This window comes from Tupaia chinensis, unplaced genomic scaffold (assembly GCF_000334495.1).
Source record: "Tupaia chinensis unplaced genomic scaffold, TupChi_1.0 Scaffold143933_1, whole genome shotgun sequence".
Taxonomy (NCBI): domain Eukaryota; kingdom Metazoa; phylum Chordata; class Mammalia; order Scandentia; family Tupaiidae; genus Tupaia; species Tupaia belangeri.
The window spans coordinates 126,299-148,928 of NW_006203784.1; the positions used below are offsets into that span (position 1 = coordinate 126,299).

Consider the following 22,630-nt stretch of genomic DNA (forward strand, 5'->3'; position numbering starts at 1 on the left):
CCTCAGTCAAATGGGTATTCAGGGGTACAGGTACCAAGTGATATAGACCTTTCTCTTCCAACAGGACTAGGGCATGTGTGCACACATACGCTTGTATGTTTTTATGTATTAACTGTGCTATTTCTTTTACCTTCAAATGGTATTACCAAATTAAATTGCAAACTCTCTCAAGGAAAACTCTATGTTGATTAACTAGTAGATAAATAAGTGGTTATATAAATTACATATTAATACAATTTCTAGAATCTATAAAAATCTTATACTTTAGAAAGTATTTTTACTAAGAATAAACCAAATGTTTTGAACATTTAAATAGATTTTGAAAAAAAAAAGACTAGTCTAATATTGTTTATATAATAAAAATGCATGGCTTTAAAGTTATCAGCTTAAGTATAATACAGGATACATTATTATTTTATCTGAACATGTGTTTTCCTAAATTTATAAAGGTATACTAATTGCATTAGTTTCAACATATACTACATATTTGGCGTTATAAAACCAAACGCACATTTATCTTTAATCAAATTAAATTTTCAGAAGACAAATGTTATTTCAACGCTGATGATGTTTTAAATAAGCCAACTTAGAAATAATATGCAAGAAATTGTAGTAATATAAACCCTTAAAGTTAATGTTAGATCAAGTTAATTAATATTCATTAATATTTAGATCATTTCTAAAAAAGACAAAACACTAAAGCATTCTTTAAAATTTATATACTACTGTGCCTCTTTTATTTTTTTTTTAACATTTTTATGACAGGGTGTGCGTGCTTCTTCGAGAGAGACAGAAAGAGCGAGAGTGAGAAACCACTTCCCAGGGGAGATGGCTACATCACAATTTCTTCATCTCCATTCTCCTCTTGGGATTTTGGCATACACATATGCCTGGAGTGATTTTCAAGCTGCCAGGTCTGGCATGCTGGCATGATTGAACCATGGTCAGCCATATGGGAACCCAGTGCCTCAATCAACATGCCACCTGGTAGCTTTTGTCTCTTATTTTTATGGTTTAGGAAAATTGTATATAGTACGGTTTGTTAATAAGCATATTTATTTTTGCCACATTAAAAAGATATACTAGGGGCCAGCAGGTGCCATGGAGGTTAAGGTGCTGAATCCCACATGGCTAACCCCACAGTCTGAGTCACTAATGGGGTTTGAAAATTATGCCAGGTACATGTGTGGGCATGCACAAAATACTGAAGAGATTTTGGGGTGGCCATGCTCCCTCCCAACCCCCCCCGGGGGGGTGCTTTCTCACATTGCCTCTCTCCTCCTCTCTCTGTCTCTCTCTAGCAAGCACATGTGCCCTATAGCAAATCTAAAAAAAGAAAAAAGGGGACCAGCAGTTAGTATAATGGCTATGTCACTGGACTCCATGTGGTGGCTTAAACTCAAGCCAGGCACATGTGTGTGCGTGCCCAAGATCCCAAGAGGATAATGGAGGAGAACGGATTGTGGCGTGGCCATCCCCCTAGGGGGAAGGGGATTTCACGCTTTCTGTCTCTCTGTCTCTCTCTGTTTTTCTGGCAAGCACACGCGCCCTGTAACAGAAACCTCTCAAAAAAAAAGAAAAAAAAAAAGAGAGAAAAGAAAAAAGGTATTATGCAGAATTGTAGAGTAAATAAAATATAGTATGTATATTCACACTCTTCTCATCTATAAAATCTGATACATAATAGTTTATAATGATCTATTTCATAGTTTTCTCTAAATAAGTGGTTAAAAAAAAAACTGTCATTAAAAATTATATAGGGGTTAGCTCCGTGGTCTGGTGACTAAAGAAGTTAGATCCCAAAAGTTGCACAGCATTGTTTGAATCCTGGCTCCAGCAGCTTGAAAACATGCCAGGCTTGTGTGTAAGGGTGCTCACAATGGAAGAGAAGGGATTGTGATGTGTTCACACTGGTGCAGGCGGGGGTTTTCTTTCTCTACCTCTCTCTGATGAGCAAACATGACCTCTGGCAAATTACAAAAGAAAAAAATTATATATAATAAATACTAAACAAAAATAATGGTATAAGATAATTTTGTTTGTGAAGTATATAAAATATCACTAGGTTAAAAAATACAGCTTTGGGAACCAGCAATTAGCTATGTCGCTGGAGTCCCACATAGTCGACCGCAGTTCGCGTCACGGACCCGGTGGCTTAAAACTCACGCCAGGCGCGTGTGCGTGCGTGTCCAAGATCCCGAGAGGAGAATGGAGGAGAAGGGATTGTGGCGTGACCATCCCCCCTGGGGGCTGATTTCTTGCTTTCTGTCTCTCTGTTTCTCTCTGTCTGTCTGGCGAGCGCACACACCCTATAGCGAAAACCTCTCCCCCCCAAAAAAAAAAAATACAGCTTTGTCCTGAAATGTAATGACTAATTGCACAAAAATTCTGTAAGACAAAAGCCTAAAAAGATAAAAATAATTATAAAAGAAGTTTACCCCAAACATTATTTGTCATGCCCAGTGTATACATTTAAATCTTCTTTATAGAAGGCATTCAAAAAATAATCATCAAACATTATACTAAAAATCAAATTAAAATTAAAATTTGATTTTTCTCCCTTTCTTAAAAATGACAAAATTTTCATTAACTTTTGGTTTGCTTTTAATAAAAGATTATAAAATACATTTTTCTTTGTCTTTTGTGTAATATACTTAAAAGATATATTCTGTATCTTATCGGAATATTTTCCTGTGCTTTATATTGCTACCATGTCCCTAATTATTAAAACACATAAGAAAACCCCAAAATCTGCTTACTGTTATACTAAAAATATAAAAATTCAACTATGGGTATTTATAAGAAAGACATTTAAGTCTAAATAATTAAGAAAGATTTATAATGAATATTAGCAGGGATATCATGCAAATGTGATATAATTGGATGAAAGAGTAGGTAATACCGCCATCAAATAAGGTGATACTGGTGCTAAAAAGCAGGAAGTACGCTACAGCTTAACAAATACAATGAGAAAAAGTATAGTTTATTATTAAAACAGAAATATATTCATATGTTCTAAAAAAATAGAACAAGTAACACATAAGACAAAAATTACCAAAAATAATAGAAGTATTGGATTAAAGACAATTGTAATGAAAGCCATAGTTGATGTAGCTTTTAATTTTGTTTCATTTTGATGTACAAAAGTTATATCTTGTGCTCAAATTCCTAATAATAAAAGGAGTATAAATTAACAATGAAATCTAATACCATACTCATCAGAATAAAAAAGTTAAAAAGAATGGTAATAATTTTTGTTGGAACAGATGCAGGCAAAATTTATTCTCATATATTGCCAGTAAAAATTTGGAATGCCCTAAGCTTTCTGCAGAAGAATCTGGTAACATCTATTATCATTTGTAAAATACATAGATATTTTGTATTATCATTTGTAAAATACATAGATATTTTGACCCATTACTTCCACAGTTCAGAATCTTTGTTACAGAAAGAAAAGCAAAAAAACTAATGATAGCATTAATTATCATGGAGAAAAAAAATGAGTTAAGTAAATAATCATTCCTATGGCACCAATCAATTGATTAAATTATGGTATAACCACACCATCTAGTATATTGATTGTTTCTCTGCTTCACTTATTTATTAATTCCATTCATTTCTATTTAGTGAATACTAAGTGTCAAACTTTATTTTAAGCTCTAGAAATACAGTGGTGAATAAAGACCTCTGACTTTACTGAGTTTACAATAGTCTAATGAGAAGAAAGGGAGAACAAAAAAGTAGATTGTCATTACTTTTGATAGAAATAAATCCTAAGAAGAAAATAATAAGAACAGAAAGGAGATGCAGAGCATATGTTCAAAGTTCCCAAGTTAAACCTGGAGTTAGAGAGGGACTCTTCCAGAGGGTGTGAAGATCTGAGGATTTGAGAGAGTCAGACATTTCTCATCTATGGATTTGTCATATTTATTCTAGTGAATAACTTCCTTTAGGAAACTTACTTCTAGTTGGTCCCTGACTCCTTCAAGTCATGTAAATAATTCTATGGCCCACTATTCCTTTACTTTGCAAAGATAATCAGCTCCAAAGCTCTTCTTATAATTAATCTACTATTTTAAGAGTTTCATGGAATTTCTTGAAAGAAAAAGCTAGAAAGGGAAATGATATTTATGAATGTGTACAATTAACCAGGCACTCTGCTGAGTGCTCTAAAAGATCCCCTTGTATCTATCTCAAAATCTGAGAGGGATCATTAGTCTGAACTCAACTCAAAGGAGAATCTGTGAGAAGCAATAAAAATATTTAAGTATGAAGATGGAGAGACATCTGTGGATATGACTTTTAAAAAAATTAATATGCAAAGGAATGGAAGAAACCTTTTCCCCCATTTCAGACATATTTTCTTCATAAATACAGGAGCATTATACATAACAATTTCAATGACATCAAAAAATAACAGCTAACTAAAATTTATAGTCAATACATTCAAAGATAAAACTAAGAAATTTTCCTATAAGGAAAATACTATAATTTCTTTCTGAAATTCATAAAAAATATAAGCATAATAAGCACAGTCATCTTTTTTTTTTTTTTTTTTGGAGGTTTTTGCTATAGGGCACATGTGCTCACCAGAAAGACAGAGAGAGACAGAGAGATAGAAAGCTAGAAATAATCCTTTAGCGGGTATGGCCATGCTGCAGTCCCTTCTCCTCTGTTCTCCTCTCTGAATCTTGGGCATATATGCACATGCACCCAGCGTGAGTTTAAGCTACCAGATCCAGGACTAAAACAGCGGTCAACTACATGGGAGTTCGGCCACATAGACATTACGCTAACTGCTGGTCCCAAGCACAGTCATCTTACATTCCAAGACAACTATTTTATATAAAGGTAATAGCTTAATTGCATTTCTTCTTTTTTTTTTTTCCAGGTAAAGTGATGTAACATTTTCCCCCATATTTTATTAGTTCACAAAAGATCTTAATTCATCTAAATACTTTCAATAGAAATACTTTCAATAGAAAGTGTAGCTTAACTCCAATTTTGTGTTAAATTCTTTACGGATACAAATGAGATTCATTGCAACCAAAGTTTAGAGTTGTAGAAAATTCCTCAATGAGTGGGTTTAGACAGTGGCTCAGCAGTGAAGTATAAAGCCCTGTGAGGCAGTCCCCTGTGGGATGGTTTCTGGTTCATGTACATAGTCCTCCCTGAGAATGCTGAACACTAGCTTGCCCACGATCCAGGTCTGCTGAAGGCCAAGGCTGGATAGCAGCATCAAGACTCTAAGGTGTGTATGCTCTTTTGCCTCCCTCTCTTTCTCCCTCCTTCCCTCCCTCCCTCTTTTCTTCCCTCTGTGTCTCTCTATTACTCATGGATGAAATAAATGACCATTTCCTTTAAATAGAGAAAATTCCACAGTAAGAAAAAGCAAGTAAGATATTTTAGGAAATGGAGATTGTAGACAATAGTGTTGTTTCATGACATGATTTTGTTAGGAGCTGTACACTGAGGCTAATTCATGTCAGCTAAGAAATGTGGCTCATAGGACCAGCAGATGGTGAAATGGTTAAACTGCTGGACTTCCACATGGCTGACCAGGGCTCAAGTCCCAGCCAGGAAGCCGATCATTAATGCCACAATTCCTTCTCCTCCATTTTCCTCTCTTGATTTTGGGTATGTACACACACACATGCCTGGCATGAGTTTCAAGCTGCCAGGTATGGGACCTGATCCATAGTTGGCCATGTGGGACTCAAGTGCCTTAACCACTACACCACCTGCTAGCCCCTCCTTTTCTTTCTATTCAACTCAGACTTAAATGGTCTCTGAGGAGGCATTCCCTTTCCCACTAATCATCGAGTTATTCAAACGCTTTATTTCCTTGCTAAATAATACAGGTGTGCTTGGGAGTAATAACAATGTTCTTATTTTTGTTCAGCATCTAAGTAAAGGATAAAAACTAAAATATGTGCTTTGTTCTAAGTGATTTAATAGAAATAAAATTTCACAGCAAAATTAGTAACAGTTATCAAATTTAGAAATCTTACTGCTTCTCTCCGGCCTCAGCAACGTTTTTGGCTTCTTGTTTTGGCTTCCACTCTCATGCAGAGCCTTGAACCAGTCCCGCAATCTGTTTGCCACTTCCCTGAACTCCAGGTCACTACATGCTAAAAACAAAGAGAAACTCTATTAATCTTTAATAATACCATAGCATAATGTCAATACTACTTCTTATATTATTTCCAATAACCTGACAGGTAACAACAACCAGAATAAAAAGGAATTATAGTGACTTATTTTATTTTTGCCTTTTTTTTTTTTTTCTTTTTTGGAGAGGTTTTTGCTAGAGGGCATGTGCGCTCGCCAGACAGACAGAGAGGGACAGAGAGACAGAAAGCGAGAAATCACCCTCCCAGGGGGGTTGGCCACGTCGCAAACCTTTCTCTTCCATTCTCCTCTCAGGATCCTGGGCACGCACGCACACGCGCCTGGCATGAGTTTAAGCCACCGGATCCGGGACTCGAACCTTGGTTGACTACGTGGGAGTCCAGCGACATAGCCACTACGCTAACTGCTGGTCCTATATTTTTGCTTTTTCAAGTCCAAAAATAAGTATGTGCTTCATGAATAACATAATGATCAAATTTAGCTTTTTAAAATTATTTATTTCTCAAGTGAGAGAGAGAGAGAGGGAGAGGAGGAGATTACTACCTACTGTGTCCTGACACCACAATCTACCAGCAGCCTTCAGCCAGCTCCACTGTCTGCCCAGTGTACTCAGGGAGGTCTCTGGACTTGAACTGGGAGCCTTTTCATGAAGGACTGCCTTGCAAAGCACCATGTTTTACTACTATGCCACCATCCAGCCCCACAGGAACATTTAGTTACTAAAGGATTATTACTGCTAGTATTTGATTTCCACTCCTCACCAGCATATTAGTTGGGGATTCTTATTGTTAACACCAACACAAAGTGAATCATATTATTAATGTGAGAAGTCACTTTTTCATGGCCAGGGAAAGGGTTATCTGAGAAAATAAAGGGCTAAAAATCCAAAATGAATAGTATGCCCTTATCATTGTCAACACCTATTAGAACTACAATGTCATGATTTGTAATTCTTCATCAGTAGGTCCAGTATATGTAGGAATTCACACTTATGAGTGGATGCTATTTCTATCTAGTTTAATCCAATAAAAGCAATTTCCTGAAAATTCATGGAAAAATAAATGTCAGAAAAAAACTATCCATGAAATTTGGAATATATTTTGCCCCAACAACATAAACTATAATTCTACTTTTCCACAAAGTTTTTGAATGCCCTTCATATAATGTGGTGTAACATAATTCAATTCAGACAAATTCCTAGCACAAAGGAAACAAAATCCTAGACTTGAAAGTCATTCTCAGTACCCAGTATAGTAATGACTCACATTAGCAAATCACTGTAAAACTTCAGAACATTGGAGACAAAAAGAAGTTCTATGTAGTTCCATGGGAAACGGTACTGTCATGAACAGAGGATAAAATGTTGGAATTCCTTCCAATTTTTCAATGACAACATCGAAAAGCAGGAGTGAGTGGGAAATTTTATATTTCTAAATAAGAATCCTGTATCCAGAACAATCCGGTTGGAGAGTAAGCTAAAGACATTTTTAAATATCTAAGATCTAAAAGACTCACCACTCATATAATCTTTTACCTGGAATCTACTGGATAATGTGATATACCACAGAGAAATCCAAGAAAGAGAAGAGCTGAGACACAAATAAAAATAAAAGATAGAAGACAGACGTGGAGGGAATTACTGGGAAGATGGCCTGGGGGATTTCAGAGTGCACACTGCATGCCAGGTGTAGAGGCAGATGGTAATAGGTCTAAAAATTCTTGGCCAGGGACAGAGCAATGCCTAGAATTCATCAACAGCCTTTCATCCAAGGAAAACAATAAGTTATAATGAAAGTCAATAAATCAACACTTTTACTGATTTTATCCATAGTGGCTGAGAATGAGTGATAAGGCAATAAATGGTTCGCTCCTGATAGGAATGGTTACATGCTAATCTGGTATCTCTGTTTAAACCAATATCTAGGCAGGGTCTTTGACTCCCCATACATGGGTATGCAGAGGAAAAGAAAAACCCACCGAAGAACTCTTCTACATGCTTATGTAAATACCACATATTTCTAGAAAGATGTAGATGAAGTCCATAACAACTACCTCCAGTTAGGGGAACTGAAAAAAATGGAAGGAAATGATTTGAAGAAACCTTATTTTTACCATTCGTCTCTGTTTTCCTTTTGAATTATATGTAATACACTTCCTTTCATTTATTAACATTAAAAAATAAACATTTACAAGCTATTTAAAATAATTAAAAGTCCATTTAACCCTTGACCTAGCAATTTTCTTTTTAAAAATTTATTAAGCAAATATTTATGTACATAAATGCATTAATTTAAATTGTGTAATATTATTTATTCAGCACTTTTTTTTTTAAGGGAGATTTTTGCTATAGGGCCCATGTACTCACTGGAGAGATGAAGAGAGACAGAAAGACAGAAAGAAAGACATCACTGTCCCTCCGGGGGCATAGCCACACTGCAATCCCTTCTCCTCCATTCTTCTCTAGGAATTTTGGGCACACATACATAAGCACCCTGCCAGGGGTCCAGTGTGGAGGGCCCCCGCCCTAACATGGATCCGAGAGCACCCAGACCTCTACATAAACAAGCCCATATTTGGTTATCGTTCCTGTTCCGGAACGCGTAGGCACTGCCTCAGCCTATCAGTGCTTGCCTGGTGGCAAAAGAGGACTGGTTCACGGGACGGATATATAGGGAGCCCGGGTGGGCTAGGAGGGAGAAGGCTGTGGAGGGAGAAGGTTGGGGAGAAAGAAGGAAGAAGAAGGCTGGGGAGAAAGAAGGAGGGAGAAGGAAGAAGACTGTAAGAAGCCTGGGGTAATAAAGCGTTCCGGAGAAGACCTTGTCAGCGTCGTCGTTTGAAGCGACAGTCCAGGACTTGAACTGTGGTTGACTATGTAGGAGTCTAGTGAAGTAACCATTATGCCATTTACTGGTCCCTATTCAGCACATTTTTATATAGCAAGTTGATTAGATATAAAACTCTATCCAAAGTGGCCTGTTAATCAAGTATATCCATCCAATGAAGTTCTATAAATTATTAATAAAGTTAGAAATGCATTGGGTACTGAAATGTAACTAAAACTAAAATATAGCTTTTGGTGAAAAAGGTAGAGAGCAGAAAAGTGTGTTTGATATACTTCCATTTTTATAAAAAGGGAAGAAAAAATGCTTTGCCTTATATAAATCTAATATGTCTCTAAAATTTACATAGATAGTGACACATTGTCATCTCTACAGTGACAACTGAGTCATGGCAAGGGATGCAAGGACACAGGACTCATTTCAGTATGTGCAAATTTATACTTTTAAGAGGTAAACCATGTTAGTGCATCACCCTGTATAAACAAATATTTAAAAAATGAATTTTGGTTAACTTTTTCTATCTTATGTTTTCTTCACAAACTACAGTGTTAACACAACTAGACCTACGTAGGAAAGGGGGTTCACATCCCAGAACCTCCCTAGCACTCAGGAAGTGCTCCCAGATGCCTGAGATTGGGGCAAACTGAGTCTGGGGAGGATCATGGTCTGAGGACCCCTTGGCGTATCTGTCTCTTTCTTTATCACTAAGTGAGTAAATAAATAAATAAGACTTAAAATGTCTTTATAAAAGTGTGACTGGCAAGTGGCCTGGTGGTTAAGGGTGCTGGACTCCCACAGAGCTGAGTGTGATTTGAGTCCTGGACCTGGTGGCTTTGCTTTCTCTCTCTGCTTCTCTCTCTCTCCCTCCTCTTCCCTCGCTCTCTTTTGTTCTGTCCCTCTCTAGTCAAATGAAAATAAATAAAGTTAAATAAAATAATTCTTTAAAGAAAGAATAAAAGAGAAGAATCTTGTGATAATTGTAATAATAGTGATAAAAGCAGTTAACAGTGCATATTTACTGTTATAACTACCTTTTGCACAGTAATAGAGTTAATTCTCATAAAAACTCTACGAGGTATATATCACTATCATTTCCACTTAAAAATATTAGGAAACTGAGACTTAGAGAACTGAAGAATTTGCTTGAGGTCAGACAGATGAACAACAGAGCTGAGTTTTCAATCCAGAAAGACTTCAGAATCCAAAGTGTTAATCACTACAACAAACCACCTCTGTTTTTCTCAAAAGAAATGAACGAAAGTAGCAAACGCCACTGTACAATGAACAAGTCAAGCATTGCTCCCCTTAAAGTTTTTTAAACTTCCATTTTAGTAATTCATGATTAGAAATATGAGATGATCGTCACTACAGAGATGTTCAATATTAGCAAAACACATCTCTAGAGGACAAAACTTGTTTTTTTTAATTGTCAGAGGGTGCATGAGTTGGTTAGACAGAGACATAAAAAGAGAGAGGGAGAAGTCACTCCTCCATAGGATGTGGTCCTTCATCCCTTCTCTGTCATTTCTCCATCTGGTCCACATTTGGGCTACAGGCACACACATTATGAATGTTTTCAAGCGATTGCTTCAGGGACTGTGATCAGTCATGAATGATCTGGCTCCCAATGCACAGCACGTAACCTCCGTGCAAGGAGCTGGCTCAACTGTGCATTGTCCTTGGAAGAATTTCATAAGGTTTTAAAAAACAACAATAAAACATTTCTTTCATGAGAGAATGAGAGAGGGAGGAAGCCCCAGTAGGGTCTTGCCATGTCATGATACAACCCTAGCCTTCCAGCTGCCAGCCGGAATATACGACTTGCAGTCTCACTGAGTATGTTTAGGTCAACCCAGGATCCAACCCCAGACCTTCCCACTCAGTCTCCAGCACTGAGCAAGAGTATCCTATCGCCTATGACACTATGGTTGGACCAGAATTTTATAGGTTTTCTTTTAACAGTACGGTTAGCAAACTGACTCTATCCCTGTTAAGCTTGATTTATAGTTTTCTGAAGCTTTTCTTGGATCATCATTCATTTTTTCTAAATGGTAGAAAATAATTATCTTATGCAATGAATGACGAATCAAAGTAGGATAGGAATGTAATGATTTAAACAAACTCAATGAAATTGAATTTGCATTCCATAAAATACTGAACATAATATGGTATTTTTTCCCTCACAAATTATTTGGGAGAATTTCCCTAAGTGTCTGATTTTCTGTGAGTTAAGAAAATGAAACATTATCATTGTTGGTAAATAAGCATATTTTCCATCACCCCTCTCCAACAATCTAAAGAATGGAGATTCTAATAGTTTCCTTTGTTAAATGAAACTATTTTGGCCAGAAATGGCTGCCGTACTCTCATGTATGATTCCCTAGGGACAAAGGAAAATCACACATTAGTCTGTTTCCTTAGCGAGTTGTTAAATTACACCCAATCACAGTAGCCACACGTTAGTCAATCACAGAAAGCCATCTTTTACCATCGTTTAGACTATTCATTCAGTCTAACACTGAGCTATAAACAATTCAATTATTTCTCTACCTCATTCCTTCACTTCTATTGTCACTTTACTTTCTTGCATTTGTTGCTGTCATTTTTCTGCCCATAAATATCACTTGACCATGAGGCTACCCAGAATTCCTTAGAAGTCTTTCTGGAGGCTGCCAGATTCTAATCACCCTTTGTTCAATTAAACTCTGCTAAAACTTATTTTGTCTAAAATTTTATTTTTACATCCTAATGGGACTAAGTTGATAATGTGAGTGTGATACAATTGAAACCTTGCAGAAGATACTTAACTCTAAAGAGAGAATAGCTTAAGTTTGCTTTGATGTGATCATTTTCTTGCCAGATCAAGTCTACTACACCAGAAAAAGTCTAAGAAATTTGTCTGTCAATGTCAACTCCTATGTATGCTCCCATTACATGGACCAAAAAAAAACCCAAAAAACTAAAAAATGGCTCTGAATGGCACAATGACTTTGAACAACACAATGCTTATTTCAAGTTGAAGATGACTAGAGAATTTTATTACTTATTGGACTCTGCTTTAAATTATTGGGCTATAGGCAATCATACATTCTTGAATTATCCTCCTTTTTTATATCTAGCTGTACTAGGTACATGCATTAAATAACTACTGATGAATAAATGACACAGATTTCCATATTTCTGAATGACTTTTTCACAAAGCTTTCGGTATTTGCCTTATGTGATCTTTTATTAAATCCACATTCAGATAAACTGGTTTCAAATATGTAACTAAGAGATGAATTTACATAATCTCAAATAAGTCTTTCAGTTTGTGTGTGTGTGTAACTTTTAGCTTATCATAACCTTCGAGGAATCTTTACCTCCTTTTTCTAGGCTCTGATATTCCACAATTATTGTTTTATTTTGTAATTCACAAGGCCATTTGTAAGTCATCTAGCTTCTAGAAATTTTAAACTCTAGCTCACATTACATGAATGACGAGAACTTTTTAAAAACTATTCTATAACAGTTTTCAAAATTCATTTTTGGGCAGCTATGGTAGCACATGATGGTAGCACATGCTGGTTGACACTGCTACTTAGCAAGCTGAGGCCACATGGGAGGACCATGTTCAACTCCTGCCTCATCCTCAAAAGCCGGTACAGTGGTATTCACCTGTAGTCACGGTTTCTTGTGAGACTGAAGCAAGAGCATTGTAAATATGGAAACCCTGTAGAAAATTAAGAAAACTTATTTTCTTTTGATTTTTGCAATATGTGTGCTCACCAGAGAGAGAGAGAGATTAAATGAGAAATCAAACTCAGAGGGATGAGCACACTGCAATTCCTTCTCCTCCATTCCCCACCCCTGGGGATTTTGTGCATGCATGTACTTGTGCATAGAACATTTTCAAGCCACTAGATCTGGGACAAGAATCATGGAGTCAGCCATGTGGGATCCAGGACCTTAATCACCATGTGACCTGCTGGTCCTAAAACATTTTTTCCTAATTAACAAAGTAAGAGATGCCAATTTTGTTATTAACAAGAATAAATGTGAAAAAAACATATTTCATATATAAGTAGCCACAGGTGAAATATTAGATCGGAAGTCATGACAAGTTTTTCTATGTTTCTCTATCAAAAATGCATCATGACTTTCACAATGATGCAATATTAATTGTGAATATCTGTTAAGCATATTTTATATAACTTGGATTATTTCAGACAAAGGATGTTTATCCTTACTCCTTTGCATTATGTTAAAACATAATTTTCCTAGGTTGTTAAAGTATTTGACAAAAGATTACCTAGTAGATTTAAAATGTCATTATATTAATATGTCATAAACCTGTTAAAAATTCTCACAATAAATATTGTATTCCAAGAATACATGTTATTTCCAGTCTGTGTGTTTATAAAAACAAACTAGGGTAAATTTTTATTCAAAAAGTATTGATACAGCTTATTATGTCTTTTGAAAACCCTTAGAAATGTTACCGGGTCACATTTACAGGCTTCCGGTACATACAGACAACTTATTTATGTAATATACAAACTTTGAAATTAAAATATTTTAACATATTTAAAATGGGCATTGTTTTATATATAATTAATTTATAATTCATTTTCAGGAAATGAAGTAGTATAGATATGTATCAGTTTAAACAAATGTAATGAAGGTCACACAAAGTTCTCCAGTATAAACACAGTATAAATGGCATGAATTACCAATTTTTTTAAGAGAGAATTTTTGTTAGAGGATGTGTGTACTTGTCAAAGATTCAGAAAGACAGAAAGTGAGAAATCACACCCCCCCCCAGGGGGGATGGCTACACAATCCCTTCTCCTACATCCTCCTCTCGGGATTTTGGGCATGTATGCACAAGTGCCTGGTGTGTTTTAAGCTGCTGGGACTGGTACTTGAACTGCAGTGGACTACATGGCAGTCCAGCAAATTAACCATCATGCCATCTGCTGATCCCATAAATTACCTATTTATCCAGAATAATTTAACTAAAAATGAATATAGTATGTGTAACCTACTGAATACCTTACAATGATTAATAAATGAAACCTAGAAAAAGAGAAAGATCCCTGATTTTTTCCAGGAATATATTCATGAAGCTTTATAGTAAATAGTAGTTTCTATATTCTATTCAATTATTAATTATATTTCTAATGTGGAGCATAGTCTGAATGTTTGTAATAAAGCACATTTAAAAACACATTCTTCAATTTCTTGCATTACAAAAAAAAGGATATATAGAAAATATAAATGAGAGAATAATAGAACATTTCCTAGCTAACAAGCAAATGATGCTGAACATTTAGCGGGTATAAGTTAAAGAGAGTATTCTCCAATAAAAATCAACAGATAAAGAATTTATGAGAAAATTCATAAGCCCACAGTCAAGGTGTTACAAAATGATCAAAGGAACAAGAATATTATAGGCTCAACCAAAAAAATGATCAGAACATCTCTGGCTTGATCAACAGAAACTCATTGCTTTAGCCTGTTTGGATGGTCATAACAAAATACCACAGACTGGGCTCCTTATAGACAAGAAAAAATCCTTACAGTTCAGGAGGCTGCAAAGTTCACTGCAAAAGTTTTGGCAGACTTGGTTTCTGACAAGGACTCTCTTCCTAGATGGCTGTCTTTTTTTGCATCCTCATGTAGAGGAAGGGCTAGGAAGCTTCCTGCTGGGGCTCCTTATAAGGGCTCTGATCTCATTCACAGGCCACATCTCCTAATACCATGGCTTTGGGGGTTTTATACATACATACACACACACACACAAATATATACACACATATACACATATGACATATATGACATGTATATAACATGTATATATAACACACATATATATTTTTTTAAGAGAGAGATTTTTGTTTTAGGGCACGTGTGCTCACTAGAGATACAGAGAGAAAGTAAGAAATCACCCCCTAGGGGTATAGTCATGCCTCAATCCCTTCTCCTCCATTCTCCTCTTGAGATTTTGGGCATGCATGCACATATGCCCAGTGTGAGTTTTAAGCTGCTGGATCTGGGACTTGAACCACAGTCGACTCCATGGGAGTCCAGTCATGTAACCATTATACCATCTGGTAGTCCTAGAGATTATAATTTTAACATATGGGGATGAACAGATGATGTAGTAGTTAGATTGCTTGACTCCCAAATGGATCACTGTGGTTCAAGTTCTAGACCCAGTGGCTTGAAAATCACGCAGGGTGTGTGTGCATGCATGCTCAAGATCTCAAGAGGAGAATGAAGGAGAGGGGACTGCAATTTGGCCATCCCCCTGGGGGTTGATTTTCACTTTCTCTCTCACTGTGTTGTTCTCTCTCCCTCTCTGGCCAGTGTGCATACCCTCAGACAAAATACTCTTCAAATAAAACATTTTAACACTTGAATTTTGAAGGAACACAACCCATAACAGACTTTAGCACTTTTCTAGAAGATTTTTCTAGTAATTGAAAAGAAATTGCATATTTAAAGAACATATTGATAAATGGATACATACATGCATATGAAGACATACACAAACATAATTGCATTTAAGAGAAAAATGCATATACAATGCAGTCCAGAACAGGGTGAACAGTTTTAAACTTTCATTCTTAAAAATTCCTTCAGGTACTGTCCTAGACAGACAGTTAAAGAGTAGATCCTATTGTAATATAGTACGCATGTTTCTGCTGAACGAAAGTAAAGAATCAGGTAAGGTGGGCTCCAATCTTCTGACAAATAACATACATACACATGACTCCCTCCCCCCCAGAAACATGTACACATATATGTTAGAGACTAATTCCTTACCAAGGATTATTTTAGACTGAGTATGCTGTATATTAAAGTCATGATACAATTTTTAAGTGATAAATTCTAAAAGTGAACACATGCATTTTTAGCATTGCTAAAAATCATGCAGTTTTATTAAAAAGTGAGCTACAGTATCTATAGCCATTGAAGAATACCGATGTTCACAAGTGGATCTGAAACTTTGTGATTCACAAATTGCTTTTGAAGGCCTAGCCTAAGCTGCAAGTGTTCTATACTTAGGCATTTTGCTTAGACGGTAGAGTACATGCTGCAAAGATGACTGCCCAAGCAGGCATTTGAGCAGTAGTAACACATGATTCATTATATTCTGACAGTCAGTGGCATTTTGGGTTATAAAAAGGCCTCTATGAAACGCAGGAGCAACTAGGGACAGGATGAAGTGACAGAGTGGCATTCCAGGCAAACGTCTTAAAGATGACAAACTTTGTTGGAATATTTAATGTCCTGCAAAACAGAGATAAATCTATTTCTGTCCAGAGGATAGGAACAGAATGAATATTAGGTTGGGCCAACACTTTTAAAACTACAGCATCTGAATCAATGCGTCTGAGACTTCACATAGCTACTGATCTTTTGTACTAATGGAACATGATACTGAATCTTGAACTTACCTATGACATTTAATAATAATATAACAAAAAGTCCTACTAACATTCCATGCTTGGAGTTATATTACTAATTTGTATTTCTGAAAAGAGCAATGAGATACATTTAGCTAATTCATCTGAATGTGTAAAAGACTGGTTCTATCAACCTACTAAGTGCAAATTAACTATGGAGTTAATCAGAGGTACTTATTCCACTAATTTTAATAGCTCCCCATATTCCTAAAGAAACCATGTAACCAGGCCAGCAGGTGGCATGATGATTAAGGCACTGGATCTCACATGGGGGAATCCAAAGTTCAAATCCCTGACCTGGCATCTTGAAAAACACATGGACCTCATGAGTATGTGCCCCCAAGTCCCAAGAGAACAGAGAAGAGATTGCAGTGTTGCCATTGCCCCGTGGGGATGATTTCTCACTTTCTATCTCTCTTTTCTCTCTGCCTTTCTCCTCGGTGAGAGTACACATGCCCAATGGCAAAAAATTCAAAACAAAAAAAGAAAAGAAACCATAAAACCATGACTAATAAGTAAAACTGAGAGAAAGAGGAGTTCACTGGCAGCTTCTATAGGATGAAGAGGGTTTTATGAGTATTCTCATTGGTAAAAGGGTAAATGCACTGGGACCTTCCACTAGGTTGGAGGACCCAGAGAACATGCTTGTAAGTGTATACAGTATTTTTATAACAAACATTTTGCATGAACTTTTTGAAGACCCTGCCTATAACAGGGGAGACACAATTCAGGTTAAAACAATAGGCATGCCTTGCACCGGGGGACATTCTAAGTGTCACGGTATACAATTTAAACTACCTCAAATTCACACTGTATGTGTTAAAAAGTTATCCCCAAATATATGTTTTCAGATACATGAAGCATCTTCATAAAGTTTTTGGAAAACACATCTTATGAAAACAGTATGCATGGATTTCAATGTTTTGGCACTAAAAGAAACAGGTATTTTCACTCCATTCCTTTCTCTAAATTTTTTAAGTTCACCTCATGTTTTAAATTTTCCTGTAATGTGTTACTCAATCTCAAACATTCAATTCCCTGGAAAATTATCATTCGTAATTATGTACTGAAGAAAATAAAGAGAAAAAATCACACATTCCTTATTTTCTTCCAAGTTTGATAGACAATGTCGCATCTAGAAACAACGCATCTATCTTCAGTCAGTGCCAGCATGAGAAATTTACATCGAAGAGACAGTCGCCTCTACCACAGCATTTCTGAGACAAGCCTCAAGGCAACACTCCACACGTTTTGTGGAGTATTAAATTTTGTTTCATGACAAAGAGTTCCAGCGTCAGATAAGTTTAGAAAACAGAGCTGAACATTTCTGAGGCGAATTTATTTTCTGCATGTTTATTAAGATGTTTGATATGCTTTCAACCAATATGTATTTGTAAGAGTAATTTAGCATTATTAAAATTTCATTTTTTGTTACCACAGAACATTACTTTCTTCTAGGCAATCATGTCCTATAAATGCGTGTGTGTGTGTGTGTGTGTGTGTGTGTGTGTATGTATATGTGTGTACATATGTATGTGTCTGGTACATGCATTTGAAGTGACACCTTGAAAAAGGGAAGTTCAATTACACCTACTGCATTTTGTTTAGCAATGCTCAAGCTGAACAACACAACTACACTGATAATAAATAAGACATTAAAACTCTCAGTTGGGGGCCTGGACAACAGTGGACTCAATGAAGCTGAGCCACACAGGGAAGTTCTGGATTTGGATATCCCTGAGTACACTGGGTATGCACCTGCCCAGGATTAAGGAATAGATAAACTGGGGATAAACAGCAGCAACAAAATTGTGCTAAGGGTGTTGTCTTACCCCTCTGTCTCCTCTCTCTTTTTCATAGAATATATAAACTTAAAAAAATATATATATAATGTATTTTATATATATACATATACATATATTATATATATGTAAAATGGTAAATGGATGAATCTTTGAAATCTATTCTTCATTTTTCTTAACATTTATGATATTCTTTTGGTAGTTCGGGTAGATTTGGGGTAACCATAATTTGTTTTATAATTTGTATATTTCATAAACTTAGCATTGCACCCTAACAGATTTTTATACAAGTGGATTCTAATTTCATCATCACCTAGACAAAAAGTAAAAACAATGTATTTATAGGCTGGCAGGTGGCGTGGTGGTTAAAGGTGCTGGACTTCCACATGGCTGACCGCGGTTCCAATCCTGGACCTGATGGCACTTTCTCTCTCTCTCTCTCTCTCCCTCTCTCTCTCTCTCTCACTTTTTCCTTCTCTGGTCAAATTAAAATAAATAAATAAATAAATAAAGTTAAATTTAAAAAAAATTTAATGTAGTTATTCCTTTGTATCAACAGGGAATTGGTTCCAGGAGCCTCCCAAATACCAAAATCCAGAGGTCCAAGTCCCTTATGATATAAAATAGCACAGCAATTACATATTGTCTATGTATACCCTCCTCTGTACTTTCAATTCTTCCTAGATTATTTAAAAGACCTAATGTAATGTAAATTGTATGTAAATAGTTGTTAAGTTGTATTTTTTTGGTGGGGTGGGAGGTTTTTGCTATAGGGCGCATACACTCACCAGAAAGACAGAGGAGACAGAGAGACAGAAAGTGAGAAATCACCCCCCTCCCAGCAGGGATGGCCACACCACAATTGCAATCCCTTCTCCTCCATTCTCCTCTTGGGATCTTGTGCATGCACGCACATGTGTCCAGCATGAGTTTGAGCCACCAGGTCAGGGACTGGAACCATGGTGGACTATGCGGGAGTCCAGTGACATAGCCATTACACTGCTGGTCCCAAGTTGCATTGCTTAGAGAACAAAGAGAACAAACGAAACTGTGCATATATTCAGTACTGACTATGTGGTAGCCAGTTAGCTAGTAATGAGCAGGCAGCCCTAAGAGAGTAGCAGAAGGACACATGTCACATCAATCACAATTCATCAGGATTTACAACCTGACCTTCCATGAGATGCCTTCTTCCCACCCAGCCCCTGGTGCTGGGAAGGTGAGGCAAATATCATTTTTCTTCCTTGGTACTTGAGGAAGACACATAAGGATGATTGTAAAATTCCCTCTTATCATTCCTCATAAATACAAAAAGACCCAACTAGTCATTTTGGTCAACATTCCTATTCCCACTGGGGCAATAAACTAATTGGACAGTCTATCCTAATTAAGTATCAGGGCTCACACTAGGCGTGCGCAGTTAGGTGATCACATTCATCGAATTCTTCACCTGTGGGAGAGATGCGCAAGCACAGGAGACAGCCCAGGAATTCAAACAAAGGAAATAAATAATATGACAGACCTCCCACTGTGAAATATTCATTATCACCTCTAATAATAAAAATAACACCCAAACCAGTTCAAATGCAGCAGTCACTACCTAGCAACCTGCCCGCCCAAAGGTCTTCTGGATATACTTCTTTCCTAAAATCTCTCTTTCCTATTAAATTCTCTTTTCTACCTACTTTTATTGTGGCTGTGACTTTATTTTGCACCTAGGGACAGGTATCTAATTTTAGTGATCTGGACCCAAAGAACCAAGGATTTCACATAAAGCAGCTCAACACTCTCCCATCCTATGATAACTAAACCATGGAAGCCCTGGTTATGTATTACACATCACCAACAACATCACATTTTCAAGGTTGAGTGAATCCACAGAGGATGCAGATCCCACGGATATGGAAGGCCTACATGGTCTGATCTGACTTGATAGATGAGACAAAGTGATGCAGGGCCATTCCGATTATTATTTTATCTGATAGACTGGCAGATTAATCTTTAATGGCAAAAGACAGACAGGAAAGGTGATAGAAGGTTAGACAGTAATCAAAAAATGCATATTTAATCAGTTGAATTCCATTCAGGAACCTGCCAAGAACTGCTTTTACTCTTGCCTAACATTAATAGGAGCCCTGCTATTACAATCAATTCTAGTAGCCATTAAGAGAATTACCGTTGGGTAAAAATGAAGTCATAGCTCAAAGGTTGGTACTTTTGGCAATCATCTGAAGTAATAAAAACTGACTTCCTTTGCAAGAGCAACATATCTAAACTTCAAACAAGTGGACTAATTTTCAAGTTCATAAAACACCAGGAGTACGTGTTTCAAAAACTCCTTTACAATAAATACTGTTTAAATAGTTTAACCAATTTTTTTGCCACATATAGAAAAAGGCATAATCTACTACTGCATTAGAATATGACTGTGAGAAAGTGCAATAAAATATATATATATTTTTGAAGAGGTTTATGCCATGGGAGTGTGTACTTGCCAGAGAGAGAGATAGAGACAGTGAGAGGGCAAGTGAGAAATCACCCCCAGTGGGGATGGCTACACCACAATCCATTCTCCTCCAGGGATCTTGGGGATGCATGCACAGGCTCCTGGCTTGCTAGTCAAGTCACTTGTCTGGGACTCATATCGTGGCTGGCCATATGGGAGTCCAGTGTTGGAACCACTACACTATTTACTGGCCCATGTGCAACAAAATAGTAATGAATTTATATTCTTTACACTAGATTCAAAGGTAATTGAGAGTTGTGGAATAGCAGTAGTACTTCAAAACAATGTTAATAAACAATTCCTTAATTATGCCATACTGTATGTATATTTTTCCTAACTACCACTTTACTGTTATTTAAATTCTATGTACATATTCAGTATAAAAACAGTTAAAGGTATGTCTTTTTAAAATTTGAATGCAAATTAGAAATATCCTTATATCAGTGTCACAAAGTACTTCACATGTTCCAAGTCTTTGTCTTGACCTAAAAAAAAATTATAAAAGTCTCTGATTAAAAGCAGTACATACTGCTGAATGCTTTATATCTTCCTTTCCAGTTTTCCATAAGGGAATAGTTTTGTTTTAACAAAGTCAACCCCTTGGAAATTGTTTATTTCTTAGGCAATTTACCTGTAATTAAGAAGATTTGCCACCAGATGGGGAATGATGCTTCTATTTTGCATGTTAATGAGCTAAGTTAAACAATGATGAAATTGAAGAGGTTATTTTCATGACTTTTCATGAAAATATTATTTCTAAAACCTTAAATACTATTGGCCCTACATGTATGGAGAGGTGAGTACATTACGAAAGATATGTGACAAAATTTTAGTAAAATTTTAACAACTGTTTGTTTGGATTATTAATGTTTATTACTATGAATTGACCTGTCTTACAAGTATATAGTCTTATGATTAAGATTCAGATAAATGCAATAGTATCTCAAAGGAGTTTTAGTAGTATACTGATGCCATATGAAAGCTAAATGAAAATCCAGTCAAGCACTCACTGTGCCAGGCCAAGCCTTTGTACTCCACTGTTGAGTTTTTCAAGTGTTAAGTATAATTCACAGTGACATAAGGTACTGGGCTTGGAGAAAAGAAGCTACTCATAAAGCTCTCTGGGGACTGTGTGACATGCTATGGTGCTCAGTGACTGACTATGCTTAAACTCTAAAATGAAACCATGGCCAATGAATTCACAACTTGAGATGCATCCTGCTCTCATTGCCATCACTTGGGTTACTTGCATATTTCAAGTGCAGCATGACTAATGGCCTAAGGTCATCCTGGAATCATGAGAGCTCCACCATGCTGTTGCTATGTATTATATTCTGTGTTGTTGCCTACCCTGTGCTATTTATTAAACAAAGTAAATATGCACTGGTTAAAACCTGTTCTGTGCCATTATTTTCATCATCGGTGTGAACTGAGGACAATTGCTCTCTGTCGAGTAGTGAGTGATGTGCGCAACCATACCTTTTTGATTAAACTAGGTTTCTGTTAGTTTCCCCTTCAATTCTAAAGTGTGAATAGGACACACAGCACGAAAAAGAAAAAAATCCCTCATCTATTTCAACTCTTCTATTCATAAGAAGAAAAACGTCCTTCTTGCTATTTGCATTTCTTCCCAGATTACATACACTTTTTATTTCTTGACCCTAGGTTATATTTGAATTATATATTTCTTCTGCTCCAAAATTTTCTTTCTTTGAAAGTTCACAGAATTTTCTTACAGTTCTTCTCCTACATAGGAGTTTTGAAAGAATTTCAACGCCATATCTGCTCACAACTCAGCCACGTTTCCCCCTTTTATGCTCTCTATTGTATTGTAGGGCAAGACTTTGAATATTTCCCAGAATCCCTGCCAGCATGTTTTTAAACTAGATTCTACCT

General features: G+C 36.4%; 1 protein-coding gene across 3 annotated transcripts in view; it reads right to left on the reverse strand.

The window, feature by feature from the left end:
- The window catches only part of SPOCK3 (SPARC (osteonectin), cwcv and kazal like domains proteoglycan 3), a 478,023-nt gene that overhangs the window by 33,191 nt on the left and 422,202 nt on the right, over nucleotides 1-22,630 (reverse strand). For all 3 annotated transcript variants that reach the window (XM_006165500.2, XM_006165501.1, XM_006165499.1), the window contains one exon: nucleotides 6,012-6,131. In XM_006165500.2, coding sequence (XP_006165562.1) covers nucleotides 6,012-6,131 — 120 coding nt within the window. The remainder of the gene's footprint in view (nucleotides 1-6,011; nucleotides 6,132-22,630) is intronic.